This window comes from Oncorhynchus mykiss, chromosome 30, assembly GCF_013265735.2.
Source record: "Oncorhynchus mykiss isolate Arlee chromosome 30, USDA_OmykA_1.1, whole genome shotgun sequence".
Taxonomy (NCBI): Eukaryota; Metazoa; Chordata; class Actinopteri; order Salmoniformes; family Salmonidae; genus Oncorhynchus; species Oncorhynchus mykiss.
Window position 1 is genome coordinate 3,901,091 of NC_050570.1, and position 21,195 is coordinate 3,922,285.

General features: G+C 43.6%; 1 protein-coding gene across 8 annotated transcripts in view; it reads right to left on the minus strand.

Annotated features, from left to right (window-relative positions):
• Positions 1 to 19,824, minus strand: part of cracr2b (calcium release activated channel regulator 2B) — a 43,016-nt gene extending 23,192 nt beyond the window's left edge. For 2 of the 8 annotated variants that reach the window (XM_036968656.1, XM_036968659.1), the window contains exons 1-8: positions 19,545 to 19,824; positions 19,170 to 19,262; positions 9,007 to 9,287; positions 8,441 to 8,552; positions 7,818 to 7,947; positions 7,495 to 7,641; positions 7,067 to 7,157; positions 6,215 to 6,310 (exon numbers count right to left, since the gene is read on the minus strand). In XM_036968656.1, the coding sequence (XP_036824551.1) occupies positions 6,215 to 6,310; positions 7,067 to 7,157; positions 7,495 to 7,641; positions 7,818 to 7,947; positions 8,441 to 8,552; positions 9,007 to 9,285 (855 nt within the window). In that variant the 5' untranslated portion in view covers positions 9,286 to 9,287; positions 19,170 to 19,262; positions 19,545 to 19,824. Of the gene's footprint in view, positions 1 to 6,214; positions 6,311 to 7,066; positions 7,158 to 7,494; positions 7,642 to 7,817; positions 7,948 to 8,440; positions 8,553 to 9,006; positions 9,288 to 19,169; positions 19,263 to 19,436; positions 19,455 to 19,544 lie in introns of those variants that run through there. The other 6 variants (XM_036968654.1, XM_036968652.1, XM_036968655.1 and 3 more) reach the window with 6 other exon arrangements.
• Between the last annotated feature and the right edge of the window lie 1,371 nt (positions 19,825 to 21,195).

A 21,195-nucleotide genomic window follows, 5' to 3' on the forward strand; every position in this document is an offset into this window, starting at 1 on the left:
ACCATCCGTGAAGCACGGGGGTGGCAGCAACATGTTGTGGGGATGCTTTGCTGCAGGAGGGACTGGTACACGTCACAAAATGGATGGCTTCATGAGAAAGGAAAATTATGTCAATATATTGAAGCAACATCAAGACATCAGTTACAGCTTGGTTGCAAATGGGTCTTCCAAATGGACAATGACCCCAAGCATAGTTCCAAAGTTGTGGCAAAATGGCAACCTCTTGAAGCTAGGGGGCACTATTTTTATACAACGTTCCCAAAGTAAACTGCCTATTTCTCATGACCAGATGCTAGAATATGCATATAATTGACAGATTAAGATAGAAAACACTCTAAAGTTTCCAAAACTGTAAAAATATTGTCTGTGAGTATAACAGAACTGATATTGCAGGCGAAAGCCTGAGGATAATCCAATCAGGAAGTGCCTCTTATTTTGACATTTCTGTGTTCCTATGCGTGCCTGTCCTTCATTTAAAGGGATATCAACCAGATTCCTTTTTCTGTGGCTTCCCTAAGGTGTCAACAGTCTTTAGACATAGTTTCAGGCTTTTATTTTGAAAAATGAGCGTGAAGGATCACATTGCGTAAGTGGAGAGGTGGGGGCTCTCAGAGTGAGTTGGTGCGCAATTGAGTAAACCGGCCATTGTTCCTCCCGCTGTTATGGAAAAAGCTACACACTCGGTTGATATATTATCGAATATATATTTTAAAAACGACCTGAGCAATGATTATAAAAAACGTTTGACATATTTCTGTGGACATTATGAAGACTATTTGGAATTTCCATCTGCGTTGTCGTGACCGCTCTTTCCTGTGGATTTCGGAACATAACGCGACAAACAAACGTCGGTATTTTGGGTATAAAAATAATCTTTATGGAACAAAAGGAACATTTGCTGTCTAACTGGGAGTCTCGTGAGTGAAAACATCCGAAGATCAAAGGTAAACTGTTCATTTGATTGCTTTTCTGATTTTCGTGACCAAGCTTCCTGATGCTAAGTGTACATAATGCTATGCTAGGCTATCGATAAACTTACACAAACGCTTGGATTGCTTTCGCTGTAAAGCATAATTTCAAAAATCTGAGACGACAGGGTGATTAACAAAAGGCTAAGCTGTGTTTCAAAATATTGCACTTGTGATTTCATGAATATGAACATTTTCTAGTAATATTATTTGACTGTTGCTATTCAGCGGTTGCAGACGGTAATGATGCCGCTACAGGGTAGATTGGTAGCGTCAAGAAATAAGGACAACAAAGTCAAGGTATTGGAGTGGCCATCACAAAGCCCTGACCTCAATCCTATCGAAAATGTGTGGGCAGAACTGAAAAAGCATGTACAAGCAAGGAGGCCTACAAACCTGACTCAGTTACACCAGCTTTGTCAGGAGGAATGGTCCAAAATTCACCCAACTTATTGTGGGAAGCTTGTGGAAGGCTACCCGAAACATTTGACCCAAGTTAAACAATATAAAGGCAATGCTACCAAATACTAATTGAGTTTATGTAAATTTCTGACCCGCTCGGAATGTGATGAAAGAAATAAAAGCTGAAATAAATCATTCTCTACAATTATTCGGACATTTCACATTCTTAAAATAAAGTGATGATCCTAACTGACCTAAAACAGGGAATTTTTACTAGGATTAAATGTCAGGAATTGTGAAAATCTGAGTTTAAATGTATTTGGCAAAAGTGAATGCAAACTTCAGACTTCACCTGTATATATAACACATATAATACATTACCAAACAAACTCTTTAATCCCTCAGCCCATCCCACCTATCACCATAGACCACCCCCTCAGCCCATCCCACCTATCACCATAGACCACCCCCTCAGCCCATCCCACCTATCACCATAGACCACCCCCTCGGCCCATCCCACCTATCACTATAGACCACCCCTTCAGCCCAACCCACCTATCACCATAGACCACCCCCTCAGCCCATCCCACCTATCACCATAGACCACCCCCTCGGCCCATCCCACCTATCACCATAGACCACCCCCTCGGCCCATCCCACCTAACACCATAGACCACCCTTGTTTGGTTTCCATGTGCCAAATATTTTTCAATTGTGCTGTGATATTTTACAAATAATTATAATCGTATAGTATCCACATATTGTGATCTAAAGATGAAAACCTTTCCTATGACTATTATTATATTATTTATTGACTGACTATGGCTTTCCAGATCGACCAAAACTGCTATTTGTAAAATTACGTTGAATAAATTCATATTTGATTATTTAGATAATATGATATTAGAGAAGTGTTTATTTTCAGTATTTTATGGGTTTAGCGTCTGTCGCTAACTGGCTAGCTACTTCGCTAGCTCCTGGCCGGCTAGCTAGCGGAGACCGCGGTTCTGACCTTTCTAGGGAGTTTTTCCTAGCCACTGTGCTTCTACACCTGCATTGCTTGCTGTTTGGGGGTTTTAGGCTGAGTTTCTGTACAGCACTTTGAGATATCAGCTGATGTAAGAAGGGCTTTATAAATACATTTGATGAGAACGTTTTTCTGAAGCAAATCTCTTCTGACAGTGACATTTCTATTTTGTATTTATTATGGATCCCCATTAGTTCCTGCCAAGGCACTACTCTTCCTGGGGTTTATTATGGATCCCCATTAGTTCCTGCCAAGGCAGCAGCTACTCTTCCTGGGGTTTATTATGGATCCCCATTAGTTCCTGCCAAGGCAGCAGCTACTCTTCCTGGGGTTTATTATGGATCCCCATTAGTTCCTGCCAAGGCAGCAGCTACTCTTCCTGGGGTTTATTATGGATCCCCATTAGGTCCTGTCAAGGCAGCATCTACTTTTCCTAGGGTCCAGCAAAATTGAGACTGTTATACAATTTTAAAAACATTACAATACATTCACAGATTTAACAACACACTGTGTGCCGTCAGGCCCCTACTACACCACTATCACATATCTACATTACAACATTCTTGAGTGTGTATATTGCGTATGTTATCGTGTGTGTGTTTGTGTGTTTCTATGTTTGTGTTGCTTCACAGTCCCCGCTGTTCCATAAGGTGTATTTGTATCTGTTTATTAAATCTGATTCTACTGCTGCATCAGTGACCTGATGTGGAATAGAGTTCCATGTAGTCATGGCTCTATGTAGTACTGTGGAATAGAGTTCCATGTAGTCATGGCTCTATGTAGTACTGTGGAATAGAGTTCCATGTAGTCATGGCTCTATGTAGTACTGTGGAATAGAGTTCCATGTAGTCATGGCTCTATGTAGTACTGTGGAATAGAGTTCCATGTAGTCAGGTCTCTATGTAGTACTGTGGAATAGAGTTCCATGTAGTCATGTCTCTATGTAGTACTGTGGAATAGAGTTCCATGTAGTCAGGTCTCTATGTAGTACTGTGGAATAGAGTTCCATGTAGTCATGGCTCTATGTAGTACTGTGGAATAGAGTTCCATGTAGTCATGGCTCTATGTAGTACTGTGGAATAGAGTTCCATGTAGTCATGGCTCTATGTAGTACTGTGGAATAGAGTTCCATGTAGTCATGGCTCTATGTAGTACTGTGGAATAGAGTTCCATGTAGTCATGGCTCTATGTAGTACTGTGGAATAGAGTTCCATGTAGTCATGGCTCTATGTAGTACTGTGGAATAGAGTTCCATGTAGTCATGGCTCTATGTAGTACTGTGGAATAGAGTTCCATGTAGTCATGACTCTATGTAGTACTGTGGAATAGAGTTCCATGTAGTCATGGCTCTATGTAGTACTGTGGAATAGAGTTCCATGTAGTCATGACTCTATGTAGTACTGTGGAATAGAGTTCCATGTAGTCATGGCTCTATGTAGTACTGTGGAATAGAGTTCCATGTAGTCACGGCTCTATGTAGTACTGTCTAATAGAGTTCCATGTATTCAGGGCTCTATATAGTACTGTCTAATAGAGTTCCATGTATTCAGGGCTCTATATAGTACTGTCTAATAGAGTTCCATGTAGTCCTGGCTCTATGTAGTACTGTGGAATAGAGTTCCATTTAGTCATGGCTCTATGTAGTACTGTGGAATAGAGTTCCATGTAGTCACGGCTCTATGTAGTACTGTCTAATAGAGTTCCATGTATTCAGGGCTCTATATAGTACTGTCTAATAGAGTTCCATGTATTCAGGGCTCTATATAGTACTGTCTAATAGAGTTCCATGTAGTCATGTCTCTATGTAGTACTGTGGAATAGAGTTCCATGTAGTCATGTCTCTATGTAGTACTGTGGAATAGAGTTCCATGTAGTCATGGCTCTATGTAGTACTGTGGAATAGAGTTCCATGTAGTCACGGCTCTATGTAGTACTGTGGAATAGAGTTCCATGTAGTCATGGCTCTATGTAGTACTGTGGAATAGAGTTCCATGGAGTCATGGCTCTATGTAGTACTGTGGAATAGAGTTCCATGTAGTCATGGCTCTATGTAGTACTGTGGAATAGAGTTCCATGTAGTCATGGCTCTATGTTGTACTGTGGAATAGAGTTCCATGTAGTCATGTCTCTATGTAGTACTGTGGAATAGAGTTCCATGTAGTCATGGCTCTATGTAGTACTGTGGAATAGAGTTCCATGTAGTCATGGCTCTATGTAGTACTGTGGAATAGAGTTCCATGTAGTCATGTCTCTATGTAGTACTGTGGAATAGAGTTCCATGTAGTCATGGCTCTATGTAGTACTGTGGAATAGAGTTCCATGTAGTCATGGCTCTATGTAGTACTGTGGAATAGAGTTCCATGGAGTCATGGCTCTATGTAGTACTGTGGAATAGAGTTCCATGTAGTCATGGCTCTATGTAGCACTGTGGAATAGAGTTCCATGTAGTCATGGCTCTATGTAGTACTGTGGAATAGAGTTCCATGTAGTCATGTCTCTGTGTAGTACTGTGGAATAGAGTTCCCTGTAGTCATGGCTCTATGTGGTACTGTGCACCTCCCATAGTCTGTTCTGGACATGAGGACAGTGAAGAGACCACTGGTGGCATGTCTTGTGGGGTATGTATGGGTGTCTGAGCTGCGTGCCAGTAGTTTAAACAGACCTCTGGTGGGTGTCTGAGCTGTGTGCCAGTAGTTTAAACAGACCTCAGGTAGCATGTCTTGTGGGGTATGTATGGGTGTCTGAGCTGTGTGCCAGTAGTTTAAACAGACAGCTCGGTACATTCAACATGTCAATACCTCTCATAAATACAAGTAGTGATGAAGTCGATCTCTCCTCCACTTTGAGCCAGGAGAGATTGACATGCATATTATTAATATCAGCTCTCTGTGTACATCTAAGGGCCAGCCGTGCTGCCCTGTTCTGAACCAATTTCAATTGTCCCTCTTTGTAGCACCTGACCACACGACTGAACAGTAGTCCAGGTGCGACAAAACTAGAGCCTGTAGGACCTGCCTTGTTGATAGTGTTGTTAAGAAGGTAGAAACTAGGGCCTGTAGGACCTGCCTTGTTGATAGTGTTGTTAAGAAGGTAGAAACTAGGACCTGTAGGACCTGCCTTGTTAAGAAGGTAGAAACTAGGGCCTGTAGGACCTGCCTTGTTGATAGTGTTGTTAAGAAGGTAGAAACTAGGACCTGTAGGACCTGCCTTGTTAAGAAGGTAGAAACTAGGGCCTGTAGGACCTGCCTTGTTGATAGTGTTGTTAAGAAGGTAGAAACTAGGGCCTGTAGGACCTGCCTTGTTGATAGTGCTGTTAAGAAGGTAGAAACTAGGGCCTTGTGGGAAATAGCTGAACTTTACTACGACCAGATATTTAATGTATTATTATTATTATTATTATTGTTATTATTATTATTATTGTTATTATTGTTATTATTATTATTATTGTTATTATTGTTATTATTGTTATTATTATTATTGTTATTATTGTTATTATTATTATTGTTGTTATTATTGTTATTATTATTATTGTTATTATTATTATTATTATTATTATTTAAACCATTTAATTTAATTTATATGTTTAAAATGGCCGATGTTGAAGCAGTAGAACAGACTGACAGAATGGCTAAGAGCCCACTGTATAAAGTGTGAACACTGGCTTAGCCCCGGGTTAAAATCTCCCTTTGTACTCCAGGCGACAGTAGGCACTATGGACTACTTCAAAATGGAGATGGCCTCAATGCTCAGTGCTCTCGCAGACGTCATAATGGGACAGACACAAAGAGTGATCTATCTAAGTCTATGATGTCTCTACCTCTCTCTGCTTGGCCAGGGTGGTCTCCAGTTCCTGCTCCCTCGTCTTCAGCTCCTCTGCAATCTTCTGTCTTCTGTCCCACTGTCTGATACTGTCCTTTAACGTGAAGTACAGTCATCATCATCATCATCATCAGCCATTAGTTAGGGCTGAAATACATCACATCGTGTTTTTCTGGGTCTACGGTGCTGTACCCATTGGAGAAACAAGCCCAAATCGCAGTGAATTAGTAGTCGTAAAGTACCTACACCTCGCTACACCTCGCTACACCTCGGTGGCAGTACGATTGGAGAAATGGGGCCAGAATTGGGGCGATATATGCCGAGGCAGGTGTAGCAAAGGAAATCATCATGGCAACCGAAGTAGATGCTGTGGTCCCGTCTATTGTAAATCGGGGGGGGGGGGGGGGGGGGGGGGGGGGGGGGTGCTGTGCAGCCGCTGAACAGAAGAGCAGCAACACTCTGCCAATTCTCACAACGGAGCTTGTTTAATCCAAGCTTAGACGAAAGTTGAACCAATATGTCTCGTACGATCGCTCAACGATTCATTAGTATTCTACTTAAACTGAATATGGTTACATAGTACAACGTTAGACTCTACTGTCGGACCAACAACACCACAGAATAAGGACATTTTATTGTAGATTGTTTTTTTGTTTTTTTTACCTTTCAGCACAATGTTCATGTGGCCTGAAGTCAACAGCTCGAAGCACTAAGCTTAGTATGATTCGTGTCGGTTTTGTTGCTAAACAACATCAACCCCGTCTACAGCCCAGCAGACTATTTACATTTACAGAGAGACATACAGTAGAGAGTGCACACATATTCATACTTTATTCGCCAGATAAGCTACCTGAGCGAGTCGTTTCTCTCTTTCCTCTCTGTTCTGACTCTCCATCTCCTCGTATATGGACCGAACCACCCTGTCGTGGTCACTCTCCCGTCTGAAACACAACAACACATTAGAGTATGTTAGTAAGTATGTTACTAGTAAGTATGCGAATAGTTTGTTAGTAAGTATATTGGTAAGTATGCTAATAAATTGCTAGTAAGTATATTGGTAAGTATGCTCATAAATTGTTAGTAAGTATATTGGTAAGTATGTCAATAGTTTGTTGATAAGTATGTTACTAGTAAGTATGTTAATAGTAAGTATGTTGGTAAGTATGTTGATAGTAAGTATGTTAATGGTAAGTATGTTGGTGTTTACTGCTCCACTTCACCAGCTGTATGACTTGACAGTCATGTGGTGAATGAATGATATGGGGAGAGAATAGAGACCTGCGTAGAGCCAGTTCCAAACTGTCTCTCTCCCTCAGTGAGTCTTGTAGATGAGACACAGAGTGGACTAGGACATCCTCCAGGATAGAGAGCAGCTCTGGTCTGTCTCTCTGGAGAGCACACCACAGGGTACCCAGCTCGCACTGACTGGCATGAAGACACACAATACAGCAGGTTACAGGGTTACACACACACACAGCACAACTTAACTCTTTTACAGGAAGCTAGAATCCAAATACTGGTTGCGAATATAAAACGTTGGCCGAACTCTCTCCAAAACGCTTCATCGGGTCTTCCTTGGAACAATGTAGTGTCGTACTCACTCTTTGAAGAGTTTGTCAGCTCCCAGCTCCGTCAGTATCTGAATAAATCGGAGTTCTCCCAGGTCTTCGCTTTCCTCCCTCTCTGTCTGCCTTTTCTCTGTGCTCTCCTCCACCCCCATCAACTCCCCTGCTATCACACAGTCAGACAGGGACAGACAGAGAGAGAGAGACAGAGACAGACAGAGACACAGAGACACAGAGAGACAGAGACAGACAGAGAGAGACAGAGAGAGACAGAGAGAGAGAGACCGAGAGAGACAGAGAGAGAGACAGAGAGAGAGAGAGAGAGAGAGAGAGAGAGAGAGACAGACAGACAGAGAGACAGAGAGAGAGAGACAGAGAGAGAGACAGAGAGAGACAGAGAGAGAGAGACAGAGAGAGAGAGACAGAGAGAGACAGAGAGAGAGAGAGACAGAGAGAGAGAGAGACAGAGACAGAGAGAGAGAGACAGAGAGAGAGAGACAGAGAGAGAGACAGAGAGGGAGAGACAGAGAGGGAGAGACAGAGAGGGAGAGACAGAGAGGGAGAGACAGAGAGAGAGAGAGACAGGGAAAATGTGTCAATAGTAAGTATGGTATTGGTCAAAGGTCCAGCATGTCATGAAATGAGTGAGCGGTACACACCAAGGCCCATGTTAAACTCAACAGGAGTTAGGAATCCATTTCTGTCTCTGTCCAGACTCTCAAAAACAGACTCCAGCTGTTCTGGGGAGAGAGGTAACTCCCCCTGCAGTCTCTGAGAGGAGAGAAAAGGAGGGGGAGAGAGAGAGGAGATGGGAGAAGAGGAGAGAAGAAGATAGAAGAGGAGGGGGAGAAGAGGGGGCGAGAGAGAGAGGAGATGGGAGAAGAGGAGAGAAGAAGATAGAAGAGGAGGGTGAGAAGAGGGGAGAACAGATGAAAAGAGTGGAGAAGAAAAGATAGAAGAGGAGGGAGGGAGAGAAGTGAGAGGAGAGGAGGGGGACAAGAGAAGAGGGGGTGAGAGAAGGAGAGAGAGAGAGAGGAGAGGGGAGAGAGAGGACAGGAGAGGAGAGGGGGAGAGAGAGAGAGAGAGAGAGAGAGAGAGAGAGAGAGAGGACAGGAGAGGAGAGAGGACAGGAGAGGAGAGGAGAGAGGACAGGAGGTTAAAGGTTTAATAAATATGTTTATTGTGTTTATGTTTAAAACGTTCTGAATCCACTGGACTCACTAACCTGCATATCTCTCTTGGTGATGAAGCCTTTTCCTTCTTTATCACAGAGAACAAACAGCTCTTTGGCCTTCCCCATGGTCTCTGGCTGCACCATCCCAGACACCCCTTCCTTGAAGCTAGGTGACCCCCCATGGCCGCGCACCCCTACCCCCCTGCCACCCGGCCTGAGACTGCCACATCCACCTGGCGTTGACAAGATCCGCTGTCTGCGGCTGCATGGGGATGCAGTTCCGCTTCCCTCACCTATCAGCACCTCCCCGTCCTTCAACCAGCTAGACATCACTGGAGGGGGGGGGGGGGGGGGGGGGGGGGGAGAGATGGAGAGGAGGGGGACGGGGGGAGGGGGGTGGAGAGGAGGGGGGGAGATGGATGGAGAGGAAGGGGGCGGGGGGAGAGATGGATGGAGAGGAGGGGGGCGGGGGGAGAGATGGATGGAGAGGAGGGGGGCGGGGGGGAGAGATGGATGGAGAGGAGGGGGGCGGGGGGGAGAGATGGATGGAGAGGAGGGGGGCGGGGGGGAGAGATGGATGGAGAGGAGGGGGGCGGGGGGGAGAGATGGATGGAGAGGAGGGGGGCGGGGGGGGAGAGATGGATGGAGAGGAGGGGGGCGGGGGGAGAGATGGATGGAGAGGAGGGGGGCGGGGGGGAGAGATGGATGGAGAGGAGGGGGGCGGGGGGAGAGATGGATGGAGAGGAGGGGTGCGGGGGGAGAGATGGATGGAGAGGAGGGGGGCGGATGGAGAGATGGATGGAGAGGAGGGGGGCGGGGGAGAGATGGATGGAGAGGAGGGGGGCGGGGTGGAGAGATGGATGGAGAGGAGGGGGGCGGGGGGGGAGAGATGGATGGAGAGGAGGGGGGCGGGGGGAGAGATGGATGGAGAGGAGGGGGGCGGGGGGGAGAGATGGATGGAGAGGAGGGGGGCGGGGGGAGAGATGGATGGAGAGGAGGGGGGCGTGGGGAGAGATGGATGGAGAGGAAGGGTGCGGGGGGAGAGATGGATGGAGAGGAGGGGTGCGGGGGGGAGAGATGGATGGAGAGGAGGGGGGCGTGGGGAGAGATGGATGGAGAGGAAGGGTGCGGGGGGAGAGATGGATGGAGAGGAGGGAGGCGGGGTGGAGAGATGGATGGAGAGGAGGGGGGCGGGGCAGTGGGAGACAGAGAGAGGAGGGGTGAGAAGGAGACAAGGCGAGAGAGAGATGTTACGCTTCATATGGTGTCTAATCTATTAAAAACAACAGTCTCAACAAGTCATGTGATGTCAGTCAATCATCTATTCATTATCCCACACAGCAACAACAAAAAACTGCTAGATGAACTTTGTAGCAATTCAATTCTTCTGTTTATATAAATTATTAGATTCACTTTCTAGTAATTATATTGTTGAGTTTATATAAATTATTAGATTCACTTTCTAGTAATTATATTGTTGAGTTTATATAAATTATTAGATTCACTTTCTAGTAATTATATTGTTGAGTTTATATAAATTATTAGATTCACTTTCTAGTAATTATATTGTTGAGTTTATATAAATTATTAGATTCACTTTCTAGTAATTATATTGTTGAGTTTATATAAATTATTAGATTCACTTTCTAGTAATTATATTGTTGAGTTTATATAAATTATTAGATTCACTTTCTAGTAATTATATTGTTGAGTTTATATAAATTATTAGATTCACTTTCTAGTAATTATATTGTTGAGTTTATATAAGCAGCTATGAAATTTCTAGTAATTATATTGTAGTGTTTATATAAGCTGCTAGATGATCTTCCTAGTAATTATATTGTTGTTTATATAAATTGTTAGATTAACTTTCTAGTAATTATATTGTAGTGTTTATTTTAGTTGTTTAGAAAAAGAAAAAAAAGACAGAAACTGGTAACACAGCTCAGTTACACAACCACCTCTCACTAATCTCCTTCAAGCTTTCCTTTTGTGTGTGTATCATGTCTTCTCTTTTAAGTGTTTACTAAGAATCCTGTCAGGTCAGGATCCTGCGGCAGCTCTGTTTACATTAACTGAAGGGTAGCCGACCTGGTATTGCAGATACTCCCTTGTTAAACATTACAGTACAGACCACACATAGTAAAAGTGTTTGTGTCTTGAGCTACTTCAACAGGTGCTAGTCATGTCATGGGTCCGTATTCATAAAAGTGTCTCAGCAGTAGCTGGTCTTAGGATCAATGATTGAAGTGGATTTAACAAGTGACATCGATAAGGGGTTATAGCTTTCACCTGGATTCACCTGGTCAGTCTGTGTCATGAAAAGAGCAGGTGTTCTTAATGTTTTGTATATTCAATGTGATGGAATAAGTATATATGCATATATATAATCTATGTTTTCTTGGTGTTACAGTCTGAATTCAAAAAAATTGATTTTTTTTTTTAATTGAAAAAATCTTCACCCGTCTACACACAATACACCATAATGACAAAGTGAAAACATGTTTTTAAGGAATTTTTGCTCATTTATTGTAAATTAAATACATAAATATCTAATTTACATAAGTATTCACATCCGGGAGTCAATACTGTAGAAGCACATCCAACTTTGCGGCAACAGTTTGGGGAAGGCCATTTCCTGTTTCAGCTTGACAATGCCGCCGTGCACTAATCGAGGTCCATACGGAAATGGTTTGTCGAGATCGGTGTGGAAGAACTTGACTGGCCTGCACTGAGCCCTGACCTCAACCCCATTGAACACCTTTGGGATGAATTGGAACGAATTGGCCATTTTCATGAACGGGGTAGTGTACCTAATAAACTGTCCGCTCACTGAACATCTATACACTGAGTGTACAAGAATTACAAACACCGGCTCTTTCCAGGACATAGAATGACCAGGTGAAAGCTAAGATCCCTGATTGTTAAATCCACTTTAAAAATCGGTGTAGATGAAGGGGAAGAAACAGGTTAAAGAAGGATTTTTAAGCCTTGAGACAACTGAGACATGGATTATGTATGTGTGGCATTCAGAGGGTGAATGGGCAAAACAAAAGATTGAAGTGACTTTGAACGGGGTATGGTAGTAGTTTTGTATCAAGAATGGTCCACCACCCAAAGGACCTCCAGCCAACTGTGGGAAGCATTTTGAATCAACATGGGCCGGCATCCCTGTGGAATGCTTTCGACACCTTGTAGAGTCAACATGGGCCAGCATCCCTGTGGAAGGCTTTCGACACCTTGTAGAGTCAACATGGGCCAGCATCCCTGTGGAACGCTTCCGACACCTTGTACTATCAACATGGGCCAGCATCCCTGTGGAATGCTTTAGATACCTTGTAGAGTCAACATGGGCCAGCATCCCTGTGGAATGCTTTCGACACCTTGTAGAGTCCACATGGGCCAGCATCCCTGTGGAATGCTTTCGACACCTTGTAGAGTCCACATGGGCCAGCATCCCTGTGGAACGCTTTCGACACCTTGTAGAGTCAACATGGGCCAGCATCCCTGTGGAATGCTTTCGACACCTTGTAGAGTCCACATGGGCCAGCATCCCTGTGGAATGCTTTCGACACCTTGTAGAGTCCACATGGGCCAGCATCCCTGTGGAATGCTTTCGACACCTTGTAGAGTCCACATGGGTCAGCATCCCTGTGGAACGCTTTCGACACCTTGTAGAGTCCATGTCCTGACGAACTGAGGCTGTTCTGAGGGCAAAAGGTGGGGCGCAACTCAATATTAGGAAGGTGTTCATAATGTTTTGTACACTCGTGTAACGGATGTGAAACGGCTAGCTTAGTTAGCGGTGGTGCTAGTGTAACGGATGTGAAACGGCTAGCTTAGTTAGCGGTGGTGCTAGTGTAACGGATGTGAAACGGCTAGCTTAGTTAGCGGTGGTGCAGCGCTAAATAGCGTTTCAATCGGTGACGTCACTCGCTCTGAGACCTTGAAGTAGTGGTTCCCCTTTGCTCTGCAAGGGCCGCGGCTTTTGTGGAGCGATGGGTAACGATGCTGCGTGGGTGACTGTTGTTGATGTGTGCAGAGGGTCCCTGGTTCGAGCCCGGGTATGGGCGAGGGGACGGTCTAAAGTTATACTGTTACACTCGCAAAATGACTTGTTGACTGTTCTAATGATGTAACCAGTTTATAGTAGCACAGCTCCTCAGGCCTTATTGCTTAAGTAACCCATTTGTAAATTGTGTAACCCAAACATGATCATTGACTTTTAATTTCTTAGGCTAAGGCTACGCCTAGAACACTACGCCTAGGACACTACGCCTAGAACACTACGCCTAGAACACTATGCCTAGAACACTACCCCTAGAACACAGCCCCTAGAACACTACCCCTAGAACACAGCCCCTAGAACACTACGCCTAGAACACTACCCCTAGAACACAGCCCCTAGAACACTACCCCTAGAACACTACCCCTAGAACATGATCATTGAACATGATCATTGACTTTTAATTTCTTAGGCTAAGGCTACGCCTAGAACACTACGCCTAGGACACTACGCCTAGAACACTACGCCTAGAACACTATGCCTAGAACACTACCCCTAGAACACAGCCCCTAGAACACTACCCCTAGAACACAGCCCCTAGAACACTACCCCTAGAACACTACCCCTAGAACACAGCCCCTAGAACACTACCCCTAGAACACTACCCCTAGAACACTACGCCTAGAACACTACCCCTAGAACACTACCCCTAGAACACTACCCATAGAACACAGCCCCTAGAACACTACGCCTAGAACACAGCCCCTAGAACACAGCCCCTAGAAAACAGCCCCTAGAAAACAGCCCCTAGAACACTACCCCTAGAACACAGCCCCTAGAACACAGCCCCTAGAACACAGCCCCTAGAACACTACGCCTAGAACACTACCCCTAGAACACAGCCCCTAGAACACTACCCCTAGAACACTACCCCTAGAACACTACCCCTAGAACACAGCCCCTAGAACACTACCCCTAGAACACAGCCCCTAGAACACTACCCCTAGAACACAGCCCCTAGAACACAGCCCCTAGAACACTACGCCTAGAACACAGCCCCTAGAACACTACCCCTAGAACACTACCCCTAGAACACAGCCCCTAGAACACTACCCCTAGAACACAGCCCCTAGAACACTACCCCTAGAACACAGCCCCTAGAACACTACGCCTAGAACACAGCCCCTAGAACACTACCCCTAGAAAACAGCCCCTAGAAAACAGCCCCTAGAACACTACCCCTAGAACACAGCCCCTAGAACACAGCCCCTAGAACACTACCCCTAGAACACAGCCCCTAGAACACTACGCCTAGAACACTACCCCTAGAACACAGCCCCTAGAACACTACCCCTAGAACACAGCCCCTAGAACACTACCCCTAGAACACTACCCCTAGAACACTACCCCTAGAACACAGCCCCTAGAACACTACCCCTAGAACACAGCCCCTAGAACACTACCCCTAGAACACAGCCCCTAGAACACTACGCCTAGAACACAGCCCCTAGAACACTACCCCTAGAACACAGCCCCTAGAACACTACCCCTAGAACACAGCCCCTAGAACACTACCCCTAGAACACAGCCCCTAGAACACAGCCCCTAGAACACAGCCCCTAGAACACAGCCCCTAGAACACAGCCCCTAGAACACTACCCCTAGAACACAGCCCCTAGAACACAGCCCCTAGAACACTACCCCTAGAACACTACCCCTAGAACACAGCCCCTAGAACACTACGCCTAGAACACTACCATTCAAAAGTATCCTTGTCTCCTACATTGAACCACTAGTGTATAATGTAATGTGTGTGTGTACTGTGTGTGTGTGTGTGTGTGTGTACTGTGTGTGTGTGTACTGTGTGTGTGTGTGTGTGTGTGTACTCTGTGTGTGTGTGTGTGTACTGTGTGTGTGTGTACTGTGTGTGTGTGTGTGTGTGTGTGTGTGTGTGTGTGTGTACTGTGTACTGTGTACTGTGTGTGTGTGTGTGTGTGTGTGTGTGTGTGTGTGTACTGTGTAACCTCCGTCCTGCAGAAGTGAAGCACCCATCTGCTCCATGTGTTATCAAACAGTAAACAGCCCAAGGGACATTGCGATGGCATTTCCAGAGAAACAAATAAATTGGTTCACTATCAGGTTACAGCTTGACCTTTAGCGGGGGAAAGTAGTGAAGGAGAGCACAGCTCGGGAAGAAGGACAGACTATTAGGATGCCCCCCCTTTAATATATCTGTGCTTTGAGCTTTTCCTGGGATTTTCTAATAGTACCTGAACCCAGGTCGGCCCTCCACTGAGCACCAGGATATAAATAATACTCACCAGGATGGTGTCATGTGATGATAACCCTTGTCTGTCTGTGTGTCTGTCTGTCTGTCTGTCTGTCTGTCTGTCTGTCTGTCTGTCTGTCTGTCTGTCTATGTGTCTGTCTATGTGTCTGTCTGTCTGTCTGTCTATGTGTCTGTCTATGTGTCTGTCTGTCTATATGTCTGTCTGTCTGTTTGTCTGTCTGTCTATGTGTCTGTCTATGTGTCTGTCTGTCTATGTGTCTGTCTGTCTATGTGTCTGTCTGTCTATGTGTCTGTCTATGTGTCTGTCTATGTGTCTATGTGTCTGTCTATGTGTCTGTCTATGTGTCTGTCTATGTGTCTGTCTGTCTATGTGTCTGTCTGTCTGTCTATGTGTCTGTCTGTCTGTCTATGTGTCTGTCTGTCTGTCTATGTGTCTGTGTCTGTCTGTCTGTCTATGTGTCTGTCTGTCTGTCTGTCTATGTGTCTGTCTATGTGTCTATGTGTCTGTCTATGTGTCTATGTGTCTGTCTATGTGTCTGTCTATGTGTCTGTGTGTCTGTCTGTCTGTCTGTCTGTCTGTCTGTCTGTCTATGTGTCTGTCTGTCTGTCTGTGTCTGTCTATGTGTCTGTCTGTCTGTCTGTCTATGTGTCTGTCTGTCTGTCTGTCTGTCTGTCTGTCTGTCTGTCTGTCTATGTGTCTGTCTGTCTGTCTGTCTGTCTATGTGTCTATGTGTCTGTCTATGTGTCTATGTGTCTGTCTATGTGTCTGTCTATGTGTCTGTCTGTCTGTCTATGTGTCTGTCTGTCTGTCTATGTGTCTGTCTGTCTGTCTATGTGTCTGTCTGTCTGTCTATGTGTCTGTCTGTCTGTCTGTCTGTCTGTCTGTCTATGTGTCTGTCTGTCTGTCTGTCTGTCTGTGTCTGTCTATGTGTCTGTCTGTCTGTCTGTCTATGTGTCTGTCTGTCTGTCTGTCTGTCTGTCTGTCTGTCTGTCTGTCTATGTGTCTGTCTGTCTGTCTGTCTGTCTATGTGTCTATGTGTCTGTCTATGTGTCTATGTGTCTGTCTATGTGTCTGTCTATGTGTCTGTCTGTCTGTCTATGTGTCTGTCTGTCTGTCTATGTGTCTGTCTGTCTGTCTATGTGTCTGTCTGTCTGTCTATGTGTCTGTGTCTGTCTGTCTGTGTCTGTCTGTCTATGTGTCTGTCTATGTGTCTGTCTATGTGTCTATGTGTCTGTCTATGTGTCTGTCTATGTGTCTGTCTGTCTGTCTATGTGTCTGTCTGTCTGTCTGTCTGTCTATGTGTCTGTCTGTCTGTCTGTCTGTCTGTGTCTGTCTATGTGTCTGTCTGTCTGTCTGTCTATGTGTCTGTCTGTCTGTCTGTCTGTCTGTCTGTCTGTCTGTCTGTCTGTCTGTCTATGTGTCTATGTGTCTGTCTATGTGTCTATGTGTCTGTCTATGTGTCTGTCTATGTGTCTGTCTGTCTGTCTATGTGTCTGTCTGTCTGTCTGTCTGTCTATGTGTCTGTCTGTCTGTCTGTCTGTCTGTGTCTGTCTATGTGTCTGTCTGTCTGTCTGTCTGTCTGTCTGTCTGTCTGTCTGTCTGTCTGTCTGTCTATGTGTCTGTCTGTCTGTCTGTCTGTCTATGTGTCTGTCTATATGTCTGTCTGTCTATATGTCTGTCTGTCTATATGTCTGTCTGTCTGTCTGTCTGTCTGTCAGACAGACAGACAATCTGTCTGTCTGTGTCTGTCTGTCTATGTGTCTGTCTGTCTGTGTCTGTCTATGTGTCTATGTGTCTGTCTATGTGTCTGTCTGTCTGTCTATGTGTCTGTCTGTCTGTCTGTCTGTCTATGTGTCTGTCTGTCTGTCTGTCTGTCTGTCTGTCTGTCTGTCTGTCTGTCTGTCTGTCTGTCTGTCTGTCTGTCTGTCTGTCTGTCTGTCTGTCTGTCTATGTGTCTGTCTGTCTGTCTATGTGTCTGTCTGTCTGTGTGTCTGTCTATGTGTCTGTCTGTCTGTCTGTCTATGTGTCTGTCTGTCTGTGTGTCTGTCTGTCTATGTGTCTGTCTGTCTATGTGTCTGTCTGTCTATGTGTCTGTCTGTCTGTCTGTCTGTCTGTGTCTGTCTATGTGTCTGTCTGTCTGTGTCTGTCTGTCTATGTGTCTGTCTGTCTGTCTGTCTGTCTATGTGTCTGTCTATGTGTCTATGTGTCTGTCTATGTGTCTATGTGTCTGTCTATGTGTCTATGTGTCTGTCTATGTGTCTGTCTGTCTGTCTGTCTGTCTAGGTGTCTGTCTGTCTGTCTGTCTGTCTGTCTATGTGTCTGTCTATGTGTCTGTCTGTCTGTCTGTCTATGTGTCTGTCTGTCTGTCTATGTGTCTGTCTATGTGTCTGTCTGTCTGTGTGTTTTCCAGGGGAAAGGGGAAAGGGACATGCAAATGAAGCATTTGCAGTGGTTTTGCATTGACATAACCATTACGATTGCCTGCAATTATTATGTGGTAGAGAGATATGGTAGAATTAATGGAATCAGAAGAGATATATTTAGGAGACCAATAGACCTAGACATCAAGGAGTATACAGTGGTTTAGTGATTTCAGACATAACTTACTCAAATTAAACTATTTATTTAAAACATTTATTTTCTAACCGAAACTTCCGACTTGAAAAAATATTTTTTTAATTTTTTTAATTCTATATAATATATAATTCAAAGTTACCCCATTAGATACAATTCCACCAAAAACAGAATCCGTTAAAATACTTCTGAGTTCTTACATTCTGTGTTGTTTACCATTTACCAGATAAAGTGGTATGATACTGCTGAGAGAATATAACATGCATCTCAAAAATGACTACATGTGTAAAGATAATACCATAATATGCACCACATATTAACACATTATTCTGAGCACATTGAGAGATATTTGATGATACCACATGAAGTATTTGGAAATATATAAAACGACTAAAAACATGAACCATATAAATTATTTAAAAAAAAAATGCTTAATGAAATATATAAACTACTAAAAGATGAAAAATATAAACTACTAAAAGATGAAAAATATAAACTACTAAAAGATGAAATATATAAACTACTAAAAGATGAAATATATAAACTACTAAAAGATGAAATATATAAACTACTAAAAGATGAAATATATAAACTACTAAAAGATGAAAAATATAAACTACTAAAAGATGAAATATATAAACTACTAAAAGATGAAATATATAAACTACTAAAAGATGAAAAATATAAACTACTAAAAGATTAAATATATAAACTACTAAAAGATTAAATATATAAACTACTAAAAGATGAAAAATATAAACTACTAAAAGATGAAATATATAAACTACTAAAAGATTAAATATATAAACTACTAAAAGATGAAATATATAAACTCCTAAAAACAAGAACCAACAACAACTCTCTGCCATGAATAACACCAGCCAGGGTCAGATTGGTGTCTCACTGTATGGATGGAAGATCTATAGAAGTACATGTAAACTAACTGTACTAAAACCATATACAACGTTAATAAAAACAACTTTACTAAAATACCACCTTTAGAATGTAGATGGCTTTGTTAAAGACTTTGTATTGCTCATTCATAAATAAGAATACAGTAAGAATAAAATACATATTTTTAATTCAGTTTGTTTCTTAAATCCAAAACTGAAGTGTTCCACCTCAAGCCGTAGTTAATGAATAACTACAGAAAGCAATGTACAGTAAGTAGTTAGGGAAACCTGATCCACTGTGAAGCTATGTATTATTCAAAAGCTGAACAGTAGGCGTATAAGTTCATTATCACATCAAGTTAAAAAAAAAACATTTCTATTATGACCCTGCCAGTGCAGAATTGAATATGTAATACTCGTAAGATACTCGTTTTGAAGCGTCCGACTCACCTCTCCGATACTTGTCCCAGGTGTCAACCTCCTGTGTGTTCACCCGGGGGACTTTAAACTTTCCCTGCAAGTCACAGGAGGGCGCATTGGAACCTGTTGGTGTTACCGTAAAGTTCCGTGAAGCACAGACGAAAGAGGAAGCGAGACATCCCACTCCCTCGTGTTTTCTTGTTTCAATGGAAGATAATCAACTAAGTAGACCAGAACCAGCTGCAATCGAATTGGCGTCTATGGGAGAGCCACCCATTTAAGTAGACAGGAACTGACCATTTTTTCTTCTCTAAATGTTCATTTATCCGCAATCTTCAGTGTAGATAAGCAAACATGAAGTACGCGATAGGACTATGGATATTTTATCAATTAGGAGGTACTCACCTCCTGCGACCTCTCTCCTCCGTCCTCACTCTCTCGCCTCCTTTTGTAAAGGGTCAAATGGAGAGAATGTGGATGGAATTGCGCTCGTTTGAAATGAGACGGCACTATTCCACTCGTGCGTCATTAGGCAAATGACGTATACAAGGGTGGATTCCCTCCAAAATATTTGTAATACATTTTAAAGCTACAACAATAAGTAGCATGGTGTTTCTTAAACGTGTGGATGGTTTTCTCTTCCAACAATACAACAGCTGATTCAAATGGGGTTCACCAAAAGGTGGCTATCAAGGAGGGAGGAGGACCTTACTGAGTTTGCCTACTAAGGAATGTAATATAGCTCTGTGATTGACACGCTCCTCGACCAATTATAGGTTTCCGGGTCACGGAGGAGAGAGGGTCACGGCTAGGGATACCGAATTTGTCAAAGTGACGTTATAGTCCGGTCTTTTCCAGGTGCGCCGATACTGTAGAGTTGTCTCAGGAATAGTATTTTACTAGCCTGAAAGCTTTTGAAGACCATCTGAAGCATTATAAACAGGAAACAAGGACCACATTTGTGGTAAACAAAAAGGATAATGCGTCTGGACAGAAGGGTGAATTCGAATTCATTCAAGGAGCGTTATTAATCTAGGTCGTTAGCAGTGGAGGCTCCTCAGAGGAGGACTTCAGTGATTTATCATAAAAATAAAAATACTAAAACATTTAAAAGTCATAATTTTTTGATAAATATATACAAAATATTCACATCACCAAATAACTGATTAAAACACATTATTTTGCAGTGAAGGTCTACCGTAGCCTCAACAGCACTCTGTAGGGTAGCATCATGGTGTAGCCGGAGGACAGCTAGCTTCCGTCCTCCTCTGGGAACATTGACCTCAATACAAAACCTAGGAGGCTCATGGATCTCACACCCTTCCATAGACGTACACAGTAATTGTGCCAACTTCCAGAGGATGTCCTCCAACCTATCAGAGCTCTTGCAGCATGAACTGACATCTTGTCCACCCAATCAAAGGATCCGATAATGAATCTAGTACTGAAAGCATAAACTACAGCTAGCTAGCACTGCATTACATAAAATGTGGTGAGTAGTTGACTCAAAGAGAGAGAAAGACAATGGTAGAACAGATTTTAACAAATACATTTCTTCAAAAATGAAGGAGGAGCGAGAGAGAGAGAGAGAGAGAGAGCTTGATTTAGTTGGTTTTTTTCACTTCCACTTACTTATCTAGCAAATGCAGCCTACTCAAACACCCTGCTCAAACAAAGGGATGCTATGTTAGCTAGCTGGCTATAACAGAGGGATGCTATGTTAGCTAGCAGGCTATAACAGAGGGATGCTATGTTAGCTAGCTGGCTATAACAGAGGGATGCTATGTTAACTAGCTGGCTATAACAGAGGGATGCTATGTTAGATAGCTGGCTATAACAGAGGGATGCTATGTTAGATAGCTGGCTATAACAGAGGGATAATATGTTAGCTAGCAGGCTATAACAGAGGGATGCTATGTTAGCTAGCAGGCTATAACAGAGGGATGCTATGTTAGCTAGCAGGCTATAACAGAGGGATGCTATGTTAGCTAGCTGGCTATAACAGAGGGATGCTATGTTAGCTAGCAGGCTATAACAGAGGGATGCTATGTTAGCT